Genomic DNA, 20,244 nt, shown 5'->3' with positions numbered 1-20,244 from the left:
TACTTTATTATTTCATAATAGCATATTTTGAACCACCTCACTTCATTGTTTAATAGTCTAATACAGTGATATTATTTGATTTATTTTTTATGTTCTTTAATTTTTTTAAATAATGATAAACACGTATGTATGTCATGTATGCCTAGGTATAAGCATAGGTATAAGTATGTATGTATACACCATTGATTTTCACCGATACAACACTACCAACAATAAATATTTTTATGATATAAAATTTGTCATCACTATTACCATATTATATGATTCTCTTTATATCTTTAATCAATTACTATCATTATGTATTTCCTTTTTTTGCGAATTGTGTTGTATCATTCAAATAAATATCGATCCTGTAAAATTACTGTTCCATTTTCATCGCTCTCATCATCATTATTATCATTAATATTAATATTCTTATTATCATCATCAAAATCTTGTCGCAATAATAATTCTGATTCCAATAAAAATAATGATAATAGTAATAATAGTGAAAATAACAACACCAACCACCATTAATAATAATAATACAACTACGGCAACTGAATATTAGATTTGCAAAAGTAGATGTATGTACCGATGAAAGCTGGGTATTTATAGTATGCATACCATCATACCACGTATATGATATAATAAATTCAATTATTCTTATCAAACTATATATACAATATAAATTAATATAATATATTATTTTAATTCATTCAAATGATATTTCATTATTATTGTTATTATTATTATTCTATTTATTAATTACAAATAATTATGCGTGTGAGTATAAATATGAATATTATACTTCGTGCGTAGTTTGATATTAATATATAGTGAAGTTATGTATAACTTTTCTTCTAATTCATTAATCAACTGATTTGTTTTGTTATCTTTCGTTTGTTCTTCTTTTGAATTAGTTTATTGTACAGCTTGTATATTTATAATTAGAGATGGCTTTGCGTATAAGTATAATGACACAGGTATACATGCGGTGATTTGAAATAAAATTATAATAAAATTAACAATAATAATTATAACAACAACAACAACAACAACAACAATAATGATAATGGTTATGCATAGTGAGATGATCATAGTAATAATAATAGTGATAATAATAACAACAATAATAGTCATGATAACGATTGTGACAACAAGAATGCATTTTGAATATCAACTATAATCGTCCCATTTAATTAATATGCACAATAGGTATATAAATTTTATGATTTATAAATAGGAATTTTTTCATGGTAAATAATTTCACGAATTCATTATCGTTCGACGAATCAATAAACGAATTAATCAATTGATAGTGTATAATATTATTCATATCTTAACGGTATAGTTTTACTATAAATACGGATGTGCGTTTTTCTCTTCTTCTTTTTTCTTTGTTCGTTTTTTTCAATTGTAATTTTTACGACAGAATATTTAGAAAATAGTATTATCATTGTTATTAATATTATTAGTATCATATATAGGTATATAAATTACTATATATATACATATATATGTGTTACATGGCAGGTATACATATATACATTTATACTAGATATAAAGTATCATGTATACATATACGTGTACGTATTTATAGCATGAATGTTAAATATAATATTTTTATGTGAAAAGGCATCGCGACATTAATATATATATATATATACATATATATGTAAGGATTCGAATTGGAAAACAAAAATAGGGATAACAGTAGTAACAATAATAATAATAGTAATAGTAATAATGATAATAACAACAAATACAACAACAACGATCATGTATTAGGAAATACCTATACGCATTTGAATATATTATATATGTATAATAATTTATTTATACTAATTGTAAATAAAATACAATCATTATGAACATACAATAGCGATGCTTATTATCACTACCATATATTATTATCATCATGAATGTAGAAAAATTGTTCTGTTAATTATAATAATTAAGTTTTCTTAAGATGTTTCTTCTTTTCACTCTACGCGGTCGAAAGGCTGTACAAGGCACACGACGTAATTATTGATAATGATAATAATAACAATAATAAGAACAACAACAATAATAATGATGATAATTATAACAATAGAAAAAGTAACATTAATAAGGACAGCAGTAATAATACAGCTGACGACAATTACAATAAATAATAATAACAAAATGAAAGATCAAATAATAATGAGAAGAAACAAAAGGAAAACAAAACAACGATTAATTTAATTTTTGGTTCTCATAATGAAATTTGTGCGTCATGTAAATTTTGTTAACGTTGGTATTATTATTATTATTATTGCGATTATTATCATCATCATCATCATCATTATTATTATTATTAGTATTACGATTATTAATTTTTTTGGCGCCCGTTTATTCTTTCTATATTTTCCTTACTCTTTCTGCAATCTGAGATATCTCCCCTTTTTTATTATTCCCTTTTGCATGCTTATCATTATAGATGGTGATACTTGTATATTCATTAAAATACATGTATAGATATATTCCTATATAGTCAGTGTAAAAATAGTATAATGATAAAACATCAGAGAATGATTTATATTGTATTTACCTAATAATATACATATGGGTATGTATATATATGTGTGTTCGTATGTTAATCTAATCATCGTCATTCATGTATAGAGTTCATTTTCTATTTTCTTTCATTTCTGCTCTTCTTACGATGAACTTTTATCTCTCAATTTTTATTTTTCAGTTATTTCAAATCGAGTTGATTTTTTTCTTCACTTCATTTTGATAAAAATTCTCTCAATTTTCTTCTTTTGTCTTATTATTATTAATATCGTTTTCGTGGATATCACTTCCGTTGTATACGATCAGTGAATTATATTACTCTGCTCCTGCTACAGTCGAGGAGCGAGGCAGACCACAAGGTTCGGCGTAGGAAAGGTTTTGTTAATCCGAATTTCTTCGGCCTGCTACGTTAATAATTTGAAAAACATAAGGGCGAGAGATATGTTGATGAAAAGTACCAGCATAACGAGCTGCTGTCGGGAAAACCAGTCCTGAAAAACCAAAAAAATTACATCAGTTAAAAAATGTAATTGGCAAAATTTTAAATTCTGCAAAGTACTGATTTTTTTTTTTTGTTTTTTCTTCAATTTTGCTTTTTTCTAATTTTATTCTCATGAAACATACTTTGACCTGCGGACTGACAAGGTAAAGGAAAGGGTTCGCCCTCAATCTCTCCCCCTCGTCAATTTGCCTTCTTATTTCCTCTCTACGTGCGCTGCTCAAAACGCTAACTTCTTCTCTTGACAACGGCGAACTTGCCGATAGCTGTATGGGCTGTGCTACATCGGGTAATGATTTTTTACGTTGCAGGGGCATCGCTGTCACCGGCATCGCCTGATTTAATAATAATATAAGAAAATAAAGGAATATACATATATCTGTACATAAATATTCGTATGTTTCAGAAAAATTTATTTAGAAACCAGGAACAATAATAATAATAATCATCATTATCGTCATCACCATCGTGACAATTTACGGAATTGTATATAATGTATTACGGCAATCCAAACATCATGCTGCTATAGGCGTACAGTATGAGTATACTTATGTAAATATTAATTCCTATTCTTAAGTATAAGGTCAGCTGCAGAGCAGAAGAAAAAAATCCGGACATTTCTAAACGCTAATTATCAAGCAGTTCGAGGCTGGGAAATGGATGGAAGATTGAAAACAAAAATACGTTCCTGAGAAAACAAAAAAAAATAAATAAATGAATAAAATAAAGACTCAAAGGAACGAAAAAATGGTGAAATTGAAGAACAGAGGTAAAATAAGCGAACAAGACGCGTGCGCGATCGCGGAATAAAATAGAGGGCTTAATTCAGGTATCGCGAATCTCGAGATCTTAAATTTTTTCAAATTCCATTTTTGATACCTCAACAGGAGGAGCGACTATCCACGATTCCGAAGCTCTTCGTGCCATCAGCGCAGGGCTGCACAAAAGAGCTTCCTCTTCTTCGTCTGGGTCTGACCAGAGCATGATGATGTCGGTATTATACAATTGGCGTTAATTTTATCTGTTGCACGCTATTTTTTGCCTTCAAAATTTTACTTAAGTTTTAGATACACTGCACAAATTTTAGATATTTTATCAAGAAACGAACTAAAAGAAAAAAAAAAAAAAAGATAAAAAATACGTCTTTCAAAACACGGATGTTTCAATGAAAGCTCACATTATCTTCACCCCTTCATTTTTGTAAATGTTATTATTACGATTTTTATTATAAATGTTATAAGAATCGTTATATCCCACGAGACAAAAAAAAATAAAAAAAATACCAACTGCACGATCCCGATTTAGCAATAGAATAAATACATCCCCGGAAAACAAGAAGAGGCACACGAAAAAGAGCAAAAAATGCCAGGGTGTAAGCACTGTCCGTCCCTCTCTCGCGTTTCAAGTTTAATCGGGGTTTTATTTTATTTTATTTTATTTTATTCCCTTATTTTCTCTTGTTGGCTTCTTCTTTTTTACTTGCGCTTTTTTTTTCTCATCTCTCAAAACGACGGTGAGAAATACGTGGCGCTCTTTAGCTCTTGTAAGAAGTCAGCCTCCTCTCCTGTCCGCAAACTGACCGCCCCTGCATGCCCGGGGTCTACGAAAATAGACTCAAATATCCCCCCACTATATTTTTAAACTGAAATAACTCTCGATCGCCGACATATAGGTAAACTGTACGTATACAAACTCATAAAGCTTTCACTTACACGCACTTAATATGTTCCATTTTATGTATATTTCTAGCAATTCATAATCCGTATCGACAAAACGCAACGTGACCCTCGCAACTAGACGTAGATAAATTCTAATTAAATCAAATATAAAAAAATTAATAAAACATATAACAATCATTTAAACGATTATCCGTCCCCGCCGCACCGCATCGCACAACCATTTCGTTTTACAATATTGCCAATAATAATAATAATAATCATAATCATAATAGGAACAATTAAAATCCAAAATCAAGAATAAAAAACCAAAGCGGTATTACAAGAAAAAGATTAAAAAAAAACAAACAGAGAGAACAGTTATCGAACAAGCAAGTTATAATCATCGTTATTGATTTCCATTTTCTTTCTGTATTACGTACGATCATGTATAATAAAATAAACATACATACACCGTAATGTTAATTAAGCTCATTTTTTGAAGATGAGAAAAAAATAATTAAGCGTACAGAGCACATTTATCTGTGTACCTATTGCTACATTTTTAGTACGTACAATTAAGTACATCTGTGTGTATGTTTCGTTCTCATATTTATATATATAGTTATTTCATTATTCTTTGAGGAACTATTGATAATCACATTTATGAATAATCGAGCTATTATATCTAATGTGGTATATCACATAGTATGTAGTATATGGCAATTAATTATTGTTCTCATCTCATGTGGTCTTTTGAATAATAATAAAAAAATAATAACGTATATCATGAATTATTTATCACAACTAGACTAACAATAACTAATGAAAATGTCATCGGAATTCGTCAGTCGGAAATTAGGTACTGGTATCGAACGGTGAACCTCCATCATCATCACCATCATCATCGTAATAAAAAAACTAATAGAGTATCAGCTGATGATATTTATATTAATTATATACACGTAGAGGTATGTATAATAATCTAATTATGCATGCGCATATAGACTGGCAGGATACAATAGCAACAGCAATAGTAAGAGACGAAAGAAGAAGAAGAAAAAGGAGATGGCGGAGATGAAGAAAATACAGATATTAATAATGATGATAATGATGATGACTTTCATGGCAACAACCATACTAACAGCTATACATGCCTGTATGAACCTATTATGCTTCAGAATTTCCTAATACATAGTAACCATGTATGCATATACATATTTACACCATATACACGAATTGAAAATAGAAAATTAGAAAAAAAAATTGGTTTAAAAAAATAATATAATAATAATAACAAGCTGTCTTCTGTTATTAGATGTTTTTCTATATTGAGTTTGTTCTTGTTTGTTTCTTTGGTTTTTTTTCTTATTTTTTGGTTTCGTTTTTTTGCTCTATTCGACGACTTAGAAATACCTTTATCATGTTTTATAATTTTCTTTTTTCTTTGTATTTTTACTTTTCATTTAAATTATAATTTGGTTTTATGCGCTACATCAACGTCATGCACCTCGCCATATTGAATGAAAAAAAATAAATAAATAAATAAATCAATTTATGTACCTATGCGCACATCATGTATCGATAAATACATATTGTACTTGTAATAACAGAAGTCGTATACCTATACGTATGTATGGTTTAACCTTTTCATTATTTATTATCATTATTATTGTTATTTATTATCATTATTGTATTAATCAAATACTTATACTGATCAGAGGGTTGCGCGCCCGTTTCTGGTTGCGGCGGCGACGGTGATGGTGCAGGTGTTGGTGGCGGAGAAGGAGTAGGCGCGGGGTACCTTTTTCCGATTCCGCAATTCCTGGGATTCGCGTACGGCATGCACAGAAATACAACACAAAAAGAAAAAACCCACAAAAAAAAAAACAGAAAATAAGGGAAGAAAAAGAAAACCGAAAATAAGAAGAACAGAATGGAGGGTCGGAAAAAAGGAAAACCCAAAAGAAAAAAGAGAAAAAATAAATGTCACATAGAGTTACAAGAAGAGATATTATTATATTGCATATAAATGTATCGTGTATAGGTATATAATAATGTTATAAAACATTTCATTATTCATTTAGCCAGTAAAGAGATGGTAAAGAATAAAGCGCATCGACAACAAGAAAACATGATTATTGAAAGAAAACGAGAATTAAAAAATGAATGATAGAAAAATTTGATCGAATTATAACACCTTTCTCATCGAGGCGCACGGGCATAAAAACAAACAGACAAACAAGTAACCAAAAAAACAAAATAATGAATATGAATATTTATCGATGATTTGAAGAGATGGACGTCATGGAAGATAATAAAGCGGATATCAGGATCGGGATACGCAATTCCTATTGTTAATTTTATCTAATCATCCCTAAATGTTTGAGTCTGTTTTTGCTTTCTTTTTTTCTATACAGGCATGTAAAACGATTGAGATATATGTATTATATAGGGAGTATGTGTATTAATTAAAAGTTTTCAAGGGGGCCAAGGACGAAATTTCGTTGTAGAGCAGACAAAGGTATGAAAATAGTTTTGACAGAGAGGCAAAATTATATCTAATCGATCTATGAGGATAATCAAGCAGATAATATATGTATAGATTTATCTAATTGAATAATGCAATAGTAGGATGGGTGACAGTAAGTGAGTAATTAAGTATAATTATACATTATTATGAGGACGATAACAAAAGAAGATATAGAGAGAAAATAGAATAATAATATTCGAAAATTGATCTTTATAGTACTATTGAAATTTTAATAATATACTTCCTAAATTTTACGAGGATAATCAATTTTCACTAGGTATGGTGGTTTTTATGCTAAGAAAATGCACAGTTTAGAACGAAAAATGGTAAAATCAAACACTCAAGAACCAAAAAAACCGAAAAAAAACACTCACCTTTGGTCCTCCTCCTCCCCCGCCTCCCCCACCTCCGCCACCTGACGATGGAACTGATCCTCGAGGACCAGGACTGACGTAAAGGCTTTCCGTTCTTTTCGGTTGTCCAGGACTGGGGAGGATATCCTGCCCCAGGCCTCGATTTCGTATCAAAGCGTTCTCGAACTGACTAGACGTGGGAACGGTATACACCGGGGTTGCTGCCCCACTTCCAACTGCTGAACCGTTGAGAGGCGTTGCGGATCTGAAAGTGCTTCCTCCCCTCGCAGATCTAGAAGGTAAGAGAAAGAAGAAGGAAAAAAAGGAAAAATTATGTTCGCAGTTCTTCACTTCAGGTCATTTTGGTCAATAACGAGATGAAATATTTTCAAATCTATAAACTTCACCTGTCGATCGATTCTTGCGTCGCCATGCCAGGAGAATTTGTCGGTGTTATAACAGTCGTTTTGTCAACCGAGGGCTGTCTCGAACCTGTGAGTCTTGAATGTGCTTTCGCGTATCGATCTACGGAACTATCTCTGCTAGGAGGTCGTTTGTAATGGTCAAGTCTGAGAATAAGAATAAGAAAGAAAATAACATTATCGTACTGTTTCCATTACAAAACCTTTTCATAAATCAGATAAGTATAGCAATAATTACCTATCGCTTAATGCCTGTCCTATTCCTTGTCCCCCAGGTCTGTCCTGAGGATTCAGTACCCTACTGTTTCTTCGTATACTAGTCGAATTGGGAGCTCCTCTTTGTTGTTGTTGCATAAACATCATTTGTTCGCTACTACCACCTGAAGCGTCATGTTGATATTGTTGTTGCTGCATCAGTTGCTGATTTCCACCAACACCGCCTTGTGGTTGTTGTACTCCATAATTAGGCAATATGTTATATTGATTTTGACTCTGACTATGGTTGTTGATTTGATTCATCTGGTTCATTTGGTTTACCATTTGATTATTCATTGGTTGTTGTTGCATCGTAGGCGACTGCAAAATAATTTTCAATTCAATAATACATAAAGTAATTTGCGCATACATTTTCATTCTAATAGCATGACAAGAATTTTAAATCATGAACCACAAAAAATTTTAACATGGGAAACGACAACGGTTATAGATTTAAAAAAAACCGGTATGTGGTATAATTCATCACAGCGCGTTATTGAGGTCGTTTTTCTTATTCATGTGCTACACTGACATCGAGATTTGTGGGGTGAGGAAAGTAAAAGAATAAAAACCAAATAACGAAGGGTATGAGGTGCACAGTCGAAATGCAATTCAGACCCAGGTATACTATATTATAGGCTTACAAGTCCTGTGTAAAGTTGAGCTCCAAATTGATTCATTTGTGGTTGCGTCATGGGACCGAAAATGACCGGAGTACTAGTAGAATTTATAGGCAATAATATCTAGAATACAAAATTCCAAAAATTTGCACGGCTTGAATTACTAGATAAACGTTCGGTTGGGCATTTTATCAAAAAAGTAGTATTCAATTGTTGAAAAATTTGACTTGGATAGTAGACAAAGTTCAAATAATCGCAAATCTTTGAAAAATGGGGTTTCGAAATGGCCGTTTGAAAATATTCCGTAAAATCGTTTCACAGAATATCTGTTCTACCCTTCTCTGATCCATCAAACGGAATGTAAAGCCAAAGAAAAGACAGTCAAAAAGTTACATTGGGCTCGGTTACCTGTTGATTCTGAAAACTTTGTTGCTGATACTGATTTTGATTGTATCCTTGCGATTGGTGATAAACCTGATATTGTTCGGAGGCCTGATCCTGCTGATTCAGCATAGCATATGGCGGTTGGTTTTGTAACAACTGATTATTACCAGCGTTATTATGTTGCGAGAACTGTCCCTGAACTTGAGCACTCCCATAACCAGTCGCGGATTGATGACTTTGTCCATAATTTGTTTGAAATTGATTTTGCGACGATGACGACGACGTCAATTGGCTAGTATTATTCACCTGAGTGTTGTACGCATTTACCGAATGAGAGTAACCTGCGGTCTGTACCGCTGGTTGTTGATACTGATTTTGTTGAACCGTGGCCATATTATTATAACTTTGAGTCGGATGATAAGCGGATGATTGAGATTGTTGATTCGAAACGGTACTGTTGTTGCTAATTTGACTGTTCTGATTGATCTGATTTTGCGCTGGCTTCATACTAGCTCTTCTCATAGATTGCGTGATCGATTGAGTCAGACTTTGACTCGGACCGATGGGGTTAATTTGTTGATTTTCTAAACTTTGTTTGCCGATGGGCGATCCTTGGGACGGACTCTGAGTCTGACTGGCATTTTCCTGCAAATTTTGTTCCTGAAGACCCGTATTTTTATGTAAAATGCTTTTTCCTGGGGTGGCGTCTTGCGGGGGTGGAACATATTTTGGTATCTCACGATTTCTCAATCTCTCGAGTCCCGGTTGTCGGAAATCAGGAGCAAATTGTCTAGCGGTGTGTTGGGCAATGTCCGAATCCTCCCTGGCATGTTCAGCAGCAATATCAGCCAGCTCGGCCTTTCCTCTAGCAGTCGCCGTTCTCGATATCGCAATGTCGGCTTTTTGCAAGGCTATTTTACTGGCACGTTGGGCGGCATTTACAGCGGCCTCTATTCGCTCTCGAAATTTCGCAGAACGTATCAAGAACAGGTGCTTCTTCTTTTGACTCGTTATCAGAACGTTGTTCTTGTATTTCCCTTCCTCCTTGCTACCGTCTCTGAAAGTCGTTACTCCGTAACCATATTTCCGGTTGTTGAACCATTCACCTTCGTATCGAAGACCGTCGCTTCTTTCTGATATTCCAAAACCAGTTCTACGGTCGTTTTTCCACTCGCCGAGGTAAGTCTCGGTAACCGAAGCGTCCATTTGCTCGTCCTAGATCAACAAAAAAGTCGTTCGTTCAAATGACGGAATCAGAGTAAGTTTCCAAAAGTCGAAAAAGTGCTTCGGAGTGGCCGGGCAGACTGAGGAGTATGATCAAAACAAAAAGATCAGATAATAATACCTTACCTCGATGACGAAGGACGCGTTGCTGTCGGTATGAACGGAAGCGGAAGCTTGACTTTGCGAGCTTTCCGTCGACATCCATGACGCGGAGCTTGCATTACTTCTGATACTTCCTCCTGTACCCCGTTTTTCAAGGTCACCGGTGCTCCTCTGTTTTCTTATTTTGAGTCCCTTCGAAGAAACGAACGTGAGAGAAAAGGGCGAACAGGTCACGCTATTCTCCCGCAATACCCGACAGTCCCAAAAGAGAATTACCTACCGATAAAATTCCTTTTTTGAGTCCCGATTTTTCGGTGAGACTTTTCCGTCTAGCCGGTGGATCGTCGCTTCTAGCTTTTAGGACAAAACCTCCTCTGCTGTCATCGACTCTTCTGTCCCTTCTGTCCGTAGGTTCCGGTGTAGGAGCCGGTGGCGCAGCTCCTCCATCTGCCGCACTCCTTAGGGATGTCAGGGACGCCCTAACTTGCTTAGGTGGTTTATAATGTGAAGCAAGTCCAAAAGGTGCGCTCGCTCGTATGCCGTATCCGTGTCTCATCCCCCGGTGCCATTGGCCCTGATAAGTCCCTAGGGAATAAATGAAAATGGTTAGAATAAAGAAAAGGAATGCCCATGTCCTTGTTTCTATTGCTCGGGTTCAGGTATTTTCTGCAGAAAAGTTACGAATAAAATCGATCAAATTTTAGAGAACTTCCAGGCAGTTCGGGAGGATTAGAAGGTATTCGGGATAGTCGCGACGTCCTGTCGCGGCGTCAGAGTTGCTGGCGGCATCGTGTAGTCAAGGTCGCATTGATTTCCGACCCTCCTCTACTTCTCTCCTCGTCACCCCGCCCCATATCATCCCCCATTCCCAGTTTGTAAGTTAAATCGCCTTTTCTGGCTTTATTCCGCGGGATTTGAAATCTGTACCAATAATTCTAAAAGTATACGTTTTCATTTTACAGCTCTGACGGCAGAGTATGAGAAATCTGGAAATTGGTTGCAGTAAATTTGGGCCAACACAAAAGACATCAATTTTTTAAATTACCATTTCTCGTTCATTCCAATTCCCTCGGGATTTCGTTTAACTTTTATCGGTGAAATTAGATTCTCACCACTATCGGCGTATGTTTCCGATCCATATCCATCGTGGAGTCCGCTAGCCCAGGTGCCCTCGTACCTGGCGGTCGACGTAGTCGATTGTCTAACTCCGTAACGACCCTTAAAACCTTGCGTCCATTCCCCTCTGTAGAGCCAACGGCCACGTGTCTCCATACCAAGCCCATGACGTTTTCCGTTCTGCCATTGTCCTTCGTAGGCCGAACCGCTGCGAATAAAAAAATAAATAAATAAAAACAGTTATCGAACAATCTGAGGAAATATTCGACGAAAACACGGCAATATCTACATTATACTTTTTAATTGAACCCATTGCAGCGCAGTTGAGGGTTGATTCGAACGGATAATTTTATATTCGCTTTCTCTTTTTCCTTATTTCTTTAATCGTCCTGTACGAATATTTAATGCTATATACGTATAACATATGCGTGCATCTCGAGATATAATCGCATCTAGATCTGCGTCATCCGTGCGTTTCGTTTCATTCCATACTAATAATCTCAAGTATATGGGTATGTGTGCGATGTGGTACACATACTCATAATACGAAGCGGCAGGTTAGTTATTTGAAGCACGCGTGCGGGTGTAACACATACGCATATTCTTACACATATAAATTATCGATATAGCTATCTCATCGTATAAAACGTGTACCTTATCCGACTAGGGTGAAATTAGACATTTTGGCGACGAATGACCTCGCATAGGCGAGAGCAAAAAAAAATTCTTATATCAAATAACCGGGGAACGAACGAGGAAAATGACGAGGAATAAAAAGCCGAACCTGACGAGGGTGGTTCGTGATGTGAATCCAATGAATTTCGAGCCTAATGACGATGATTTGGCGGATACATAATATCTGTGTTAAGAGGTGTACGATTTATATATATTTAAATATGTATGTATGTATATATAGATATTTATCTGGGTTTGAAATTCTTTCGTCGACTGCGGCATCGCGCGGTACCCCAGATGTAACGAATGACTAGATTATTTTTGGAATCGCATCATCACCAACGGCACCAGAACCAAGCAGCTCCCGTCCCTCAAACCGACGTGTATTTCTAGGAAACATTGTGTTCCGATACACCTCACATTAAATGTATGTACACGTCATACCCATGCGTGTATTTATTTATTTATCGCAAAGTTAATAAAACCAGTTTTTCTGGTCGTCTTTCACCCTCGCTTGTTGTCGATTGTCAAAAATTGTTGTTCTTTGTCGGGCTTGAATATTAAAAACTCGATTTGAAAGGCGAAAGAAAGTCGAGAAGAAAAATTTGAAAAAATAATTGTACAAATCTTCACGACTGATGTGAGTCGAGGAATAATTCAGGATATGTAATTTTAAATTTCCGGTAAAAATAGCCCGAGATCCCGGTGGAAGGTTTAAATTCAGTATCCGTAGTCCCACAGGACTTTAAATTAATGCAGAAGGGATTTCATATCCCAACGATAGTTGGGTGTAGGCGCGGGGTGTGAGGGATTCGGGAAACAGCCCTGGCCACCGGGACGTTCAACGTCCTTGTACCCGTCGCCCTAGTTCCAGAGGAACGGTAATTTCCATCCCCAGGGATAATCTGGGTCAAGGTCCTGCCGCCGCAGTCGTCACCAAAATCCTACGGATGGAAGATTTTTCTGCCGAGTATTTCGTCCGGATCAAATTGTGCGTTGACAGAAATTTTTAATTGAAAACGAAGAGAGCGATTTGTGAGGTAAAAATCGGCGTTCATTTTTACCTAGTGTGATAGATTTTTCAATTTCTTACCGCCATTTCGACTGCCCTATTCGATGGATCAGATTCGAAATTAGAGCAACTCCAAATCCCTCCAATTAATTATTACGTTTCCGAGATAGTTTCAATTTTTTATAGCCATTCCACATTCATTCTTATTCATTTTTGCACACAGCTAGAAAAAAAAAAAAATGGGAAAATCAGCGTCTAGTGGTTTCACTGATTTGAAAAAGAAGAGAAAAGAAACGAAAGAGGGAAATCAGGTATTAATATTTCGGAAGACGAGAAAAATAAGAGAGTGATTTCATCGAGCTCACCTTGGCCAGGTGTACACGCCAGAAACTTCAAATCCGTAGTGCCAGCTTCCAGAGTAAGCACCCTGTCCCTTGGGTCCGGTGCAAACTCCGTGCCCATGTGCTTTTCCATCTTCCCATCCTCCGCAATAAGTACCACCGTCGTCGAAATCGAATCTTCCCCCGTTAACTTGTGCCCGATTTTGGCCAACTGACGTAGTTCCAGTGGCTCCAGTTTGGTTGGTTCCAAGGCCTGTAGCCACCGCAGGCATTTGGGCCCCACCCGCAACTCCATTGGGTGGTCCATTTGGAGTCCCACCCTGGGGCTGCTGCATTATATTTTATAAAAAAATTTGGTATGGCCGATTTTTTTTTTGTTTTCCCCCCTTTTGTTTTCTCAATTTTTCTCGACAATATTTTTTGTTGTTATTTTTCTATCTTCTGGGGGGGTGGATTATTTCAGGACGATTTTTTTCTATCCTCGTCAAATATCGACGACTTTCATCCGCCCCACGCATTCCACCATCCCTCTCGTTAAGTCGACGTTACAATTTCCGATGATCTATGAACAAAAAGAATGGAAAAATTAAATAAATAATGTAAGAATATCGATTCAATGTCATATTCTGTTCTCATTGACCCATGAGACAAACGGAGGGTGGAAAGAGAATGAAAAAAACTTTGGGCAGCCCCTGTATAATCTTCGAGGAGAAATGAACGGCGAAAGGAGATTTTCCCTAATTCTTAACGATTTCAACGTTTCTCTTGGTATAACGATGCTTTAAAATCTGCAAAGAGAGAGGGAGAGAGAGAAGATTGAACTAAATGAAACGAGACGAGACCAGACGAGACAAGACGTGAGCAACCCGCAAGCTTTCCGAGTACCGCTGCCGCCACGGTACGTATACGCATGTTACGTAACGCTTCTATAAGCATCCGTGATCTGCTAGGAATGTTGCCTCTGATCCTCGACGAGCTTTACCCGCGTCTCGCCCGGCAACTTACTCAAAATTAATGAAAAAACGAAGGAAATTACCCCAGATACGCCCGCGATATCCTGACCGGATCGCATGATCGGTGAAAATTTAAAATGTCATCGATCGGCTGCGGACAAGATTTGAGAGGAAATTTCGATGGGAATTTTTTCTGTAAAAAAAACCGAAAACCGTACACCCAAATAACGCGATGCTCGTGACGATGTCGATGAAATATGTATTTCAATTTTTTTTTTTAAATAATTCTACAATTTGCGCAATGAAACCGTAACGAGGTATACGGGTAATTATATTTTTATACAACGGGGTGTATTTAAAAAGGGCAGGAATATTTTAAGCATTTGAAAAGTGTGCGAATAATAATTGGCGACGAATGACGACGACGTCGACCCGACCGTTTCGCAGGCGTCGAATTTGGTTTTGGCGTAGTGACGCGCCCGGTGGGCGAAACGTTGGAAATAAAAAAAGAAAATGGTTTTTTTGTTTTTATATATCCGATGTCCGGTTGCCTGCACGTTAGGGCCACGTGGCCGATGGAGAGCCAAAAAAATTCTTGGGAAATTAAAATGAAAAATAAACCATATGTATAAGAAAATGGACTCCACAGACGACCGTGACGATTGATGTCGAAGAATTTTTATCGAATTCATTCGGGTGTTCGATAAAATACATCAAACTCCCAGAAAAGTTATCGAGTGATTCGGAGTTGGAAAACCCTTGCGTTATTTTTGGTCCATTTGGAAATGTTGACTCACTTTATGTTGTACAAGAATCACTGAAAAACTGGGATATCCTATTGTAATATATGATGATGATGATGATGATGATGACGGAGCGAAAGAGGATTGTATTTCTTCTATTCCTATATTCGAGTACGATTGTACTCGTACACACGTTAGATTAATTCTGCTTCCGGTGATTCAGAAGGAAACGATGACCGTTAGTCATAGTGAATCGTTCTTTTCAGAATTCAAATTATTGCAAGTTATTCATCGCCATTAATTTCGAACACCCTGAATACGGTGCCCGACACAGAGAGTAAATTTTCAGCGCAGAAGTGGTTGCGAAGAATGTGCTGCAGGCCAAACGATTTAGGGATAAAGAAGAAAACGAAGCTGAATAGAATCTGAAACACTGAAGAAACAAGAAAAAGAAAAATAATTATAATTAAACTACACAATTTTCAAAGCTGAAGCAGGAAAGGGAACAGATGGAAAAGCGAAATCGAACTAACGAAGGAGCGAAGAGTGAAAAGACTGTGAGAAGTGAAGAATGAGAAAAATCTGTCGACGGTGTTACCAGAGTCCAACATAATCGGTAAAACATCTTCTACACGGATATTCAGGTTGAAATCATGAGGAGGCCATAATCCCTCGAGATGTTTGGTTCGCTTTCTGGTACCTCAGATTAGTATATAACTTCTAGCGGCAGCATCAGCAGAGAGCTAAGCGATGTTTCTATTTTTACCCTTTGGTAGTGGAGGAGAATTGTTCGCGTGGTCTTTCAGAATCAGAACCTGCATGAGGATACAGGTATATAGGGTGGGCAATAAAAATAAATAAGTAAATAAATGCCTGATAAAAAACAACTAATTGATCCCTTTTAAAATTTCAATAAAAGCTGTACGCGTTGATGAATTTTTCATTCAGCAAAATAGAAAAATAGAGCATCCCTCTGTCGTTCGCATATTTGTCGATATCTCTGGCCAAAAAACGAACGCTCGAAGCGAAGGTTTTCAAAAAGTCTTTGCCACGATAACGACAGGTGGTGATACCGATAAATATTCCGTGTAATTTGATCATTTCAACAGTCATGAACAGACCTTTACTTTATCGTTTTCTGAATCTATGTAGCTTCCTCAGCTTGAACTCACCGGTGACGAGATTTTTTTCTAACTACGTCTGAATCTGACGTTTGAATACCCACCGGCAGCTATTACGATTATTTTACAAATTTCTACCCCAAAGGTACTAAATTATACCTCCAAATTCTGTACCGTCAAAGCTACCCTTAGAACGTCAGCCTCGAGTAAAGAAATTAAGAATTTTTGGAAACTCTGCCGAATCGTTCGCCTCTCGGTAATGTAGATTCTTTTTTCTTTTCATCTTTTTTGTACCACCCTGTAGGCATGAAACTGGTGTTGGTTTCACGTCCCCCAACCAACAACACTATCAAACTTGAGCTTGTGCTTCACGATGCTTACTCGCTTACTCGCTTTTTGGTTGGGGTTAGGGCGAACTCTCGTTCTCGCTCTCTTCTGCCATAACCGAAGAACGGACTCCTGGCTCCGCTCTGCTCCGCACTGGGCCATCAGCTAGCCACGCGAAGTCGAGAAGCAGCGGCGCGGCGGGTTCGAAACCGTTTTATAAATAGGCAGTTTGCTGCTGGTTCTGAAGAGGAATTATACGGGCCACCTCTGCAGAACACGTTTTCTACCGCACAAACCATAAAACCGCTGATTTAGACGAAATATATTCAAGTACTATTGTACGGTATCACCATCATCATCAGCATCAAAACAGACATCGTAATTTATCACTTGGAATGGAATCACTTCAAACGGACATTTAGGAATTAAACAGAATTTCCCCCGAATATCATCATCATCATCATCATCATCATCACTGGATTATCATAGGATTCTGAAATTACTTAAAACAGACATTTTCAGGGCGGAATTGTTCCAACGAATAGTAAATAAAATATTCTTTTTTAAAAAAGATGACGTCTTTCATTTACGATTTTTAAGAATGAAATATTATATGAGGTTATTGCAGAGTTGTATTATAGTTAGTATTCTTCTTTAGCTTTCCGGGAGGTGTCAAGGAAATAGAATCATGATTCACAATTACTAGTTCCGAAGCCAACAAGCACGAACAGAACGAACAATTCTTTGAACAATAAATGAAAAAAAGCGCATGCATGCTTCTGATTCCAGTTGTTCTTTTATTCAGCTCAACTTTAAGTTGACTTACGATATTCTTCATCAGATCTGATACCAAACAAACAAAAAATATCTATCCCTCCCAAAGAGGTATTTGGGGTAGGTTTTTTCTTCTCCTCTGGGTTAGGTTAGGATCATTAAATAGTAATTGTAAATAGACCCTTGAATCCAGGGATTTTAAAAAATCTCAAATCTACCGGATGTCGATCACAAAATTTTAAGTGCCTCCAAGAGGATAGAATATAACTTGATATCATTAAAGTAAAAAAAATAAACCAACCAACCTTATTATACGCAAATATAAATCAGCTTTGGTTTTTTCATTTAAGAGGAATTTCATCATATTTCTATCTCGGAAGTCATCGAGTTCATTTCCGTATTTATTTCAAAAGCTTCTTTTAGCTGAACAAAAAGAGAACAGAAAAATTATTTAAAAAAATGTCAGGAGGAAAAAAACAATATTCCAATAACTACAGCTCCGTAAACGATCACATGCACATACCACCCAAATTGAACCATTAAACGATACCATCAAATAAATAAATTAATAAATAATTGAAAAAAGACAGAAATAAAAAACGAAAAATAAATAAGGCGTACCATCTATATGCTGTGATAGAGGATCGTGAGTTCGAGTTTTCTCGTTGTATGCGACTGCTGTTGATTGATTTTCCAATTTTGAGGAATTTCTTCTTTTTATGTATAATGTAATCTCGATTTTACTTATAAATCCTTATCCCCCTATTCAATATTCATATATGTAGGTGGCGTAGCAGGTAAAGTTGATATATAATGCAGATATATATCTCGGCGATTTTGGTTTCTTGCGCAGGTGCAGCAGCTGCTCTCTGCCACACTTCTCTCCTTTCCTTTTTGTTTCACTCTTTTTAGGTATATATTTTCGTTAATATTCGCTTTATATTTCGTTACACTTATACATTCGTTATATTTATATTCGTTATTACCCCATGAAAATTGTTTGATTAATTATTTGTTATTTGGTATGATCATTATTGTTGTCATCATTATTTTGAGTATTTTTTGTTTTTCTTTTTTGTGTGTTTCGTTTTTTCATTAATAAATATCCTCATCCTCTATTGGTATGATATTCACAACGAGCTATAGCAATAATTATAATAATATAATAATAATTTCATCCACCTGACTTTTAGAGTGAATTTAGTTATTATTTATAATTATTTCTTAATTTTCGAATTTTGGTTCTTTGGATTTCTTTTATTTGTTTTTGGTTTTATTAATTTATTTTCTTTTTTTGGTTTATTTCACGAATTTGTTGTTGTTATTATTATTCTTTTTATAGACAACATATTATACATTCGTTTTTAATATAAACATACACTTGTTATTCCTATACCACGATTCTTCGATATTAAATTCTCTTTTTCGTTCTATACGTTGTGATAATAAAATAAATCTCACTGAATAAATATATTATATACCATATTATATACACTGCAGAATAATTTATTATTAGCCACCACCAAAATTATCATATGTAATAATCACACCATATGATAATCAATCACTTTTTCATCACACTTATATTTCAACTATCTCATTTATTATTTACGTTGTGTATTACGTATACATGTATATTTATTGATATTTCTTGTCACCAATTTTATGTATCATGTATTTTTCTTTTTCAATTGCAAATATTGTAATTACATATCTCCGTGTAAAAGATTAATTCTTTTGGACTATTTAGCTTTGTAGCTCGTTTGTTTTTTTATGTGTTTCGTTTCTCATGTATAAATTTTCCGATTCTCTTCGTATTTATTTATGTATATTTATTATTTTTATCCAAGTTCTCGGCGTCGTTTAGCGTTAAATTTTCTTCCCTTTCGATATTTGCGTATATTATTATTATTATTTTCACCTTTTTTATATGTCTTCTGTTTTTTAAATATTTTGTTATTGTATTTATGTTTAGTTCCTTTTACTTGGAAAGCGGCGAAGATGTTCTATGTGTGTCTATCTATAAGTATATGCGTGTGTACCTGTGCACAATAATTATGTTTCTATTACTTGTAATTACTACTATTATGATTATTACGATTATGCTAATTATTATTATTGTTGTTGTAATGTACCCTCGAGGTTTGACACAGTCGAGAGCGTCAGCAGGGTTGGTGGCATTGTAACGACTACCTCAGCACTGCCTCTTCGCCTCTTCGGAAAAGGCAGCAGCGCTCATCGCAAGAGTTCCCCGAGCGTCGCGACGTCGACGTCGACGTCGTAATTCGTCGTTTCCCTTCGTAGGTATACGGTCGGATGACCAACCAAAAAACACACATGCGCGTTATAAACCCACAGCATCGAGGATACCTGTCTATTCTCCGCGTCCAAAGTAACAAAAATAACAGAAAAGGAAAATTAGAAAAAGCTGCTAATATTGTCAAGGTACGGCGCTAATGCTGATGGATAACGTCGAACGAAACGACGCGATAAGACCTCACCTGCGACTTTGCCAAAGTCAAGTTTTTTTCTTTCTGAAATTCTTCAGCAATTCCTGAAGCGGCTCTCCACCTAGGTCATATTCTGAAAATAATAATGCGTACCTTCTCTAATCT

At 35.6% G+C, this 20,244-nt stretch overlaps 3 protein-coding genes across 3 annotated transcripts; all 3 read right to left on the bottom strand.

Moving 5' to 3' along the window:
* Positions 1–1,792: 1,792 nt before the first annotated feature.
* LOC105685561 lies at positions 1,793–6,351 on the bottom strand. Its single transcript, XM_012399787.3, has 3 exons — positions 3,899–6,351; positions 3,145–3,354; positions 1,793–3,011 (listed from the first exon to the last, which is right to left on the bottom strand). The coding sequence occupies exons 1-3, from the start codon at positions 4,001–4,003 to the stop codon at positions 2,925–2,927; spliced, it is 402 nt and encodes a 133-aa protein (XP_012255210.1). The 5' UTR covers positions 4,004–6,351; the 3' UTR covers positions 1,793–2,924.
* Positions 6,352–7,480: 1,129 nt separating this feature from the next.
* On the bottom strand, positions 7,481–10,666 carry LOC105685292 (RNA polymerase II degradation factor 1-like). The gene is made up of 7 exons (XM_048651805.1): positions 10,592–10,666; positions 9,266–10,456; positions 8,882–8,980; positions 8,221–8,558; positions 7,968–8,129; positions 7,582–7,852; positions 7,481–7,501 (listed from the first exon to the last, which is right to left on the bottom strand). The coding sequence occupies exons 1-7, from the start codon at positions 10,664–10,666 to the stop codon at positions 7,481–7,483; spliced, it is 2,157 nt and encodes a 718-aa protein (XP_048507762.1).
* A 316-nt stretch (positions 10,667–10,982) lies between these two features.
* Positions 10,983–19,819, bottom strand: LOC105685562. Its single transcript, XM_048651604.1, has 4 exons — positions 18,251–19,819; positions 13,736–14,273; positions 11,680–11,891; positions 10,983–11,152 (listed from the first exon to the last, which is right to left on the bottom strand). Exons 2-4 carry the CDS (start codon positions 14,016–14,018, stop codon positions 11,120–11,122), a joined length of 528 nt encoding a protein of 175 aa, XP_048507561.1. The 5' UTR covers positions 14,019–14,273; positions 18,251–19,819; the 3' UTR covers positions 10,983–11,119.
* Positions 19,820–20,244: the final 425 nt, after the last annotated feature.

This window comes from Athalia rosae, chromosome 3 (genome assembly GCF_917208135.1).
Source record: "Athalia rosae chromosome 3, iyAthRosa1.1, whole genome shotgun sequence".
In the NCBI taxonomy this organism is placed as follows: Eukaryota; Metazoa; Arthropoda; class Insecta; order Hymenoptera; family Athaliidae; genus Athalia; species Athalia rosae.
Note: the sequence above shows the minus strand (reverse complement) of the source record. Positions and strands in the feature narration are given on the sequence as shown.

Coding starts and splice junctions, on each gene's coding strand:
- LOC105685562 (XM_048651604.1), bottom strand. CDS start 14,018: ATGGACCACCCAATGGAGTTGCGGGTGGGGCCCAAATGCCTGCGGTGG. Junction 11,892..13,735: donor GGCGTGTACACCTGGCCAAG/GTGAGCTCGATG, acceptor TTTTATTCGCAG/CGGTTCGGCCTACGAAGGAC. Junction 11,153..11,679: donor GGAAACATACGCCGATAGTG/GTGAGAATCTAA, acceptor TTTATTCCCTAG/GGACTTATCAGGGCCAATGG.
- LOC105685292 (XM_048651805.1), bottom strand. CDS start 10,666: ATGTCGACGGAAAGCTCGCAAAGTCAAGCTTCCGCTTCCGTTCATACC. Junction 8,559..8,881: donor CTCAACTTTACACAGGACTT/GTAAGCCTATAA, acceptor ATTATTTTGCAG/TCGCCTACGATGCAACAACA. Junction 8,130..8,220: donor GGACAGGCATTAAGCGATAG/GTAATTATTGCT, acceptor TCTTATTCTCAG/ACTTGACCATTACAAACGAC.
- LOC105685561 (XM_012399787.3), bottom strand. CDS start 4,003: ATGCTCTGGTCAGACCCAGACGAAGAAGAGGAAGCTCTTTTGTGCAGC. Junction 3,355..3,898: donor TAGTCGCTCCTCCTGTTGAG/GTATCAAAAATG, acceptor TTATTAAATCAG/GCGATGCCGGTGACAGCGAT. Junction 3,012..3,144: donor TTGTCAGTCCGCAGGTCAAA/GTATGTTTCATG, acceptor TTGGTTTTTCAG/GACTGGTTTTCCCGACAGCA.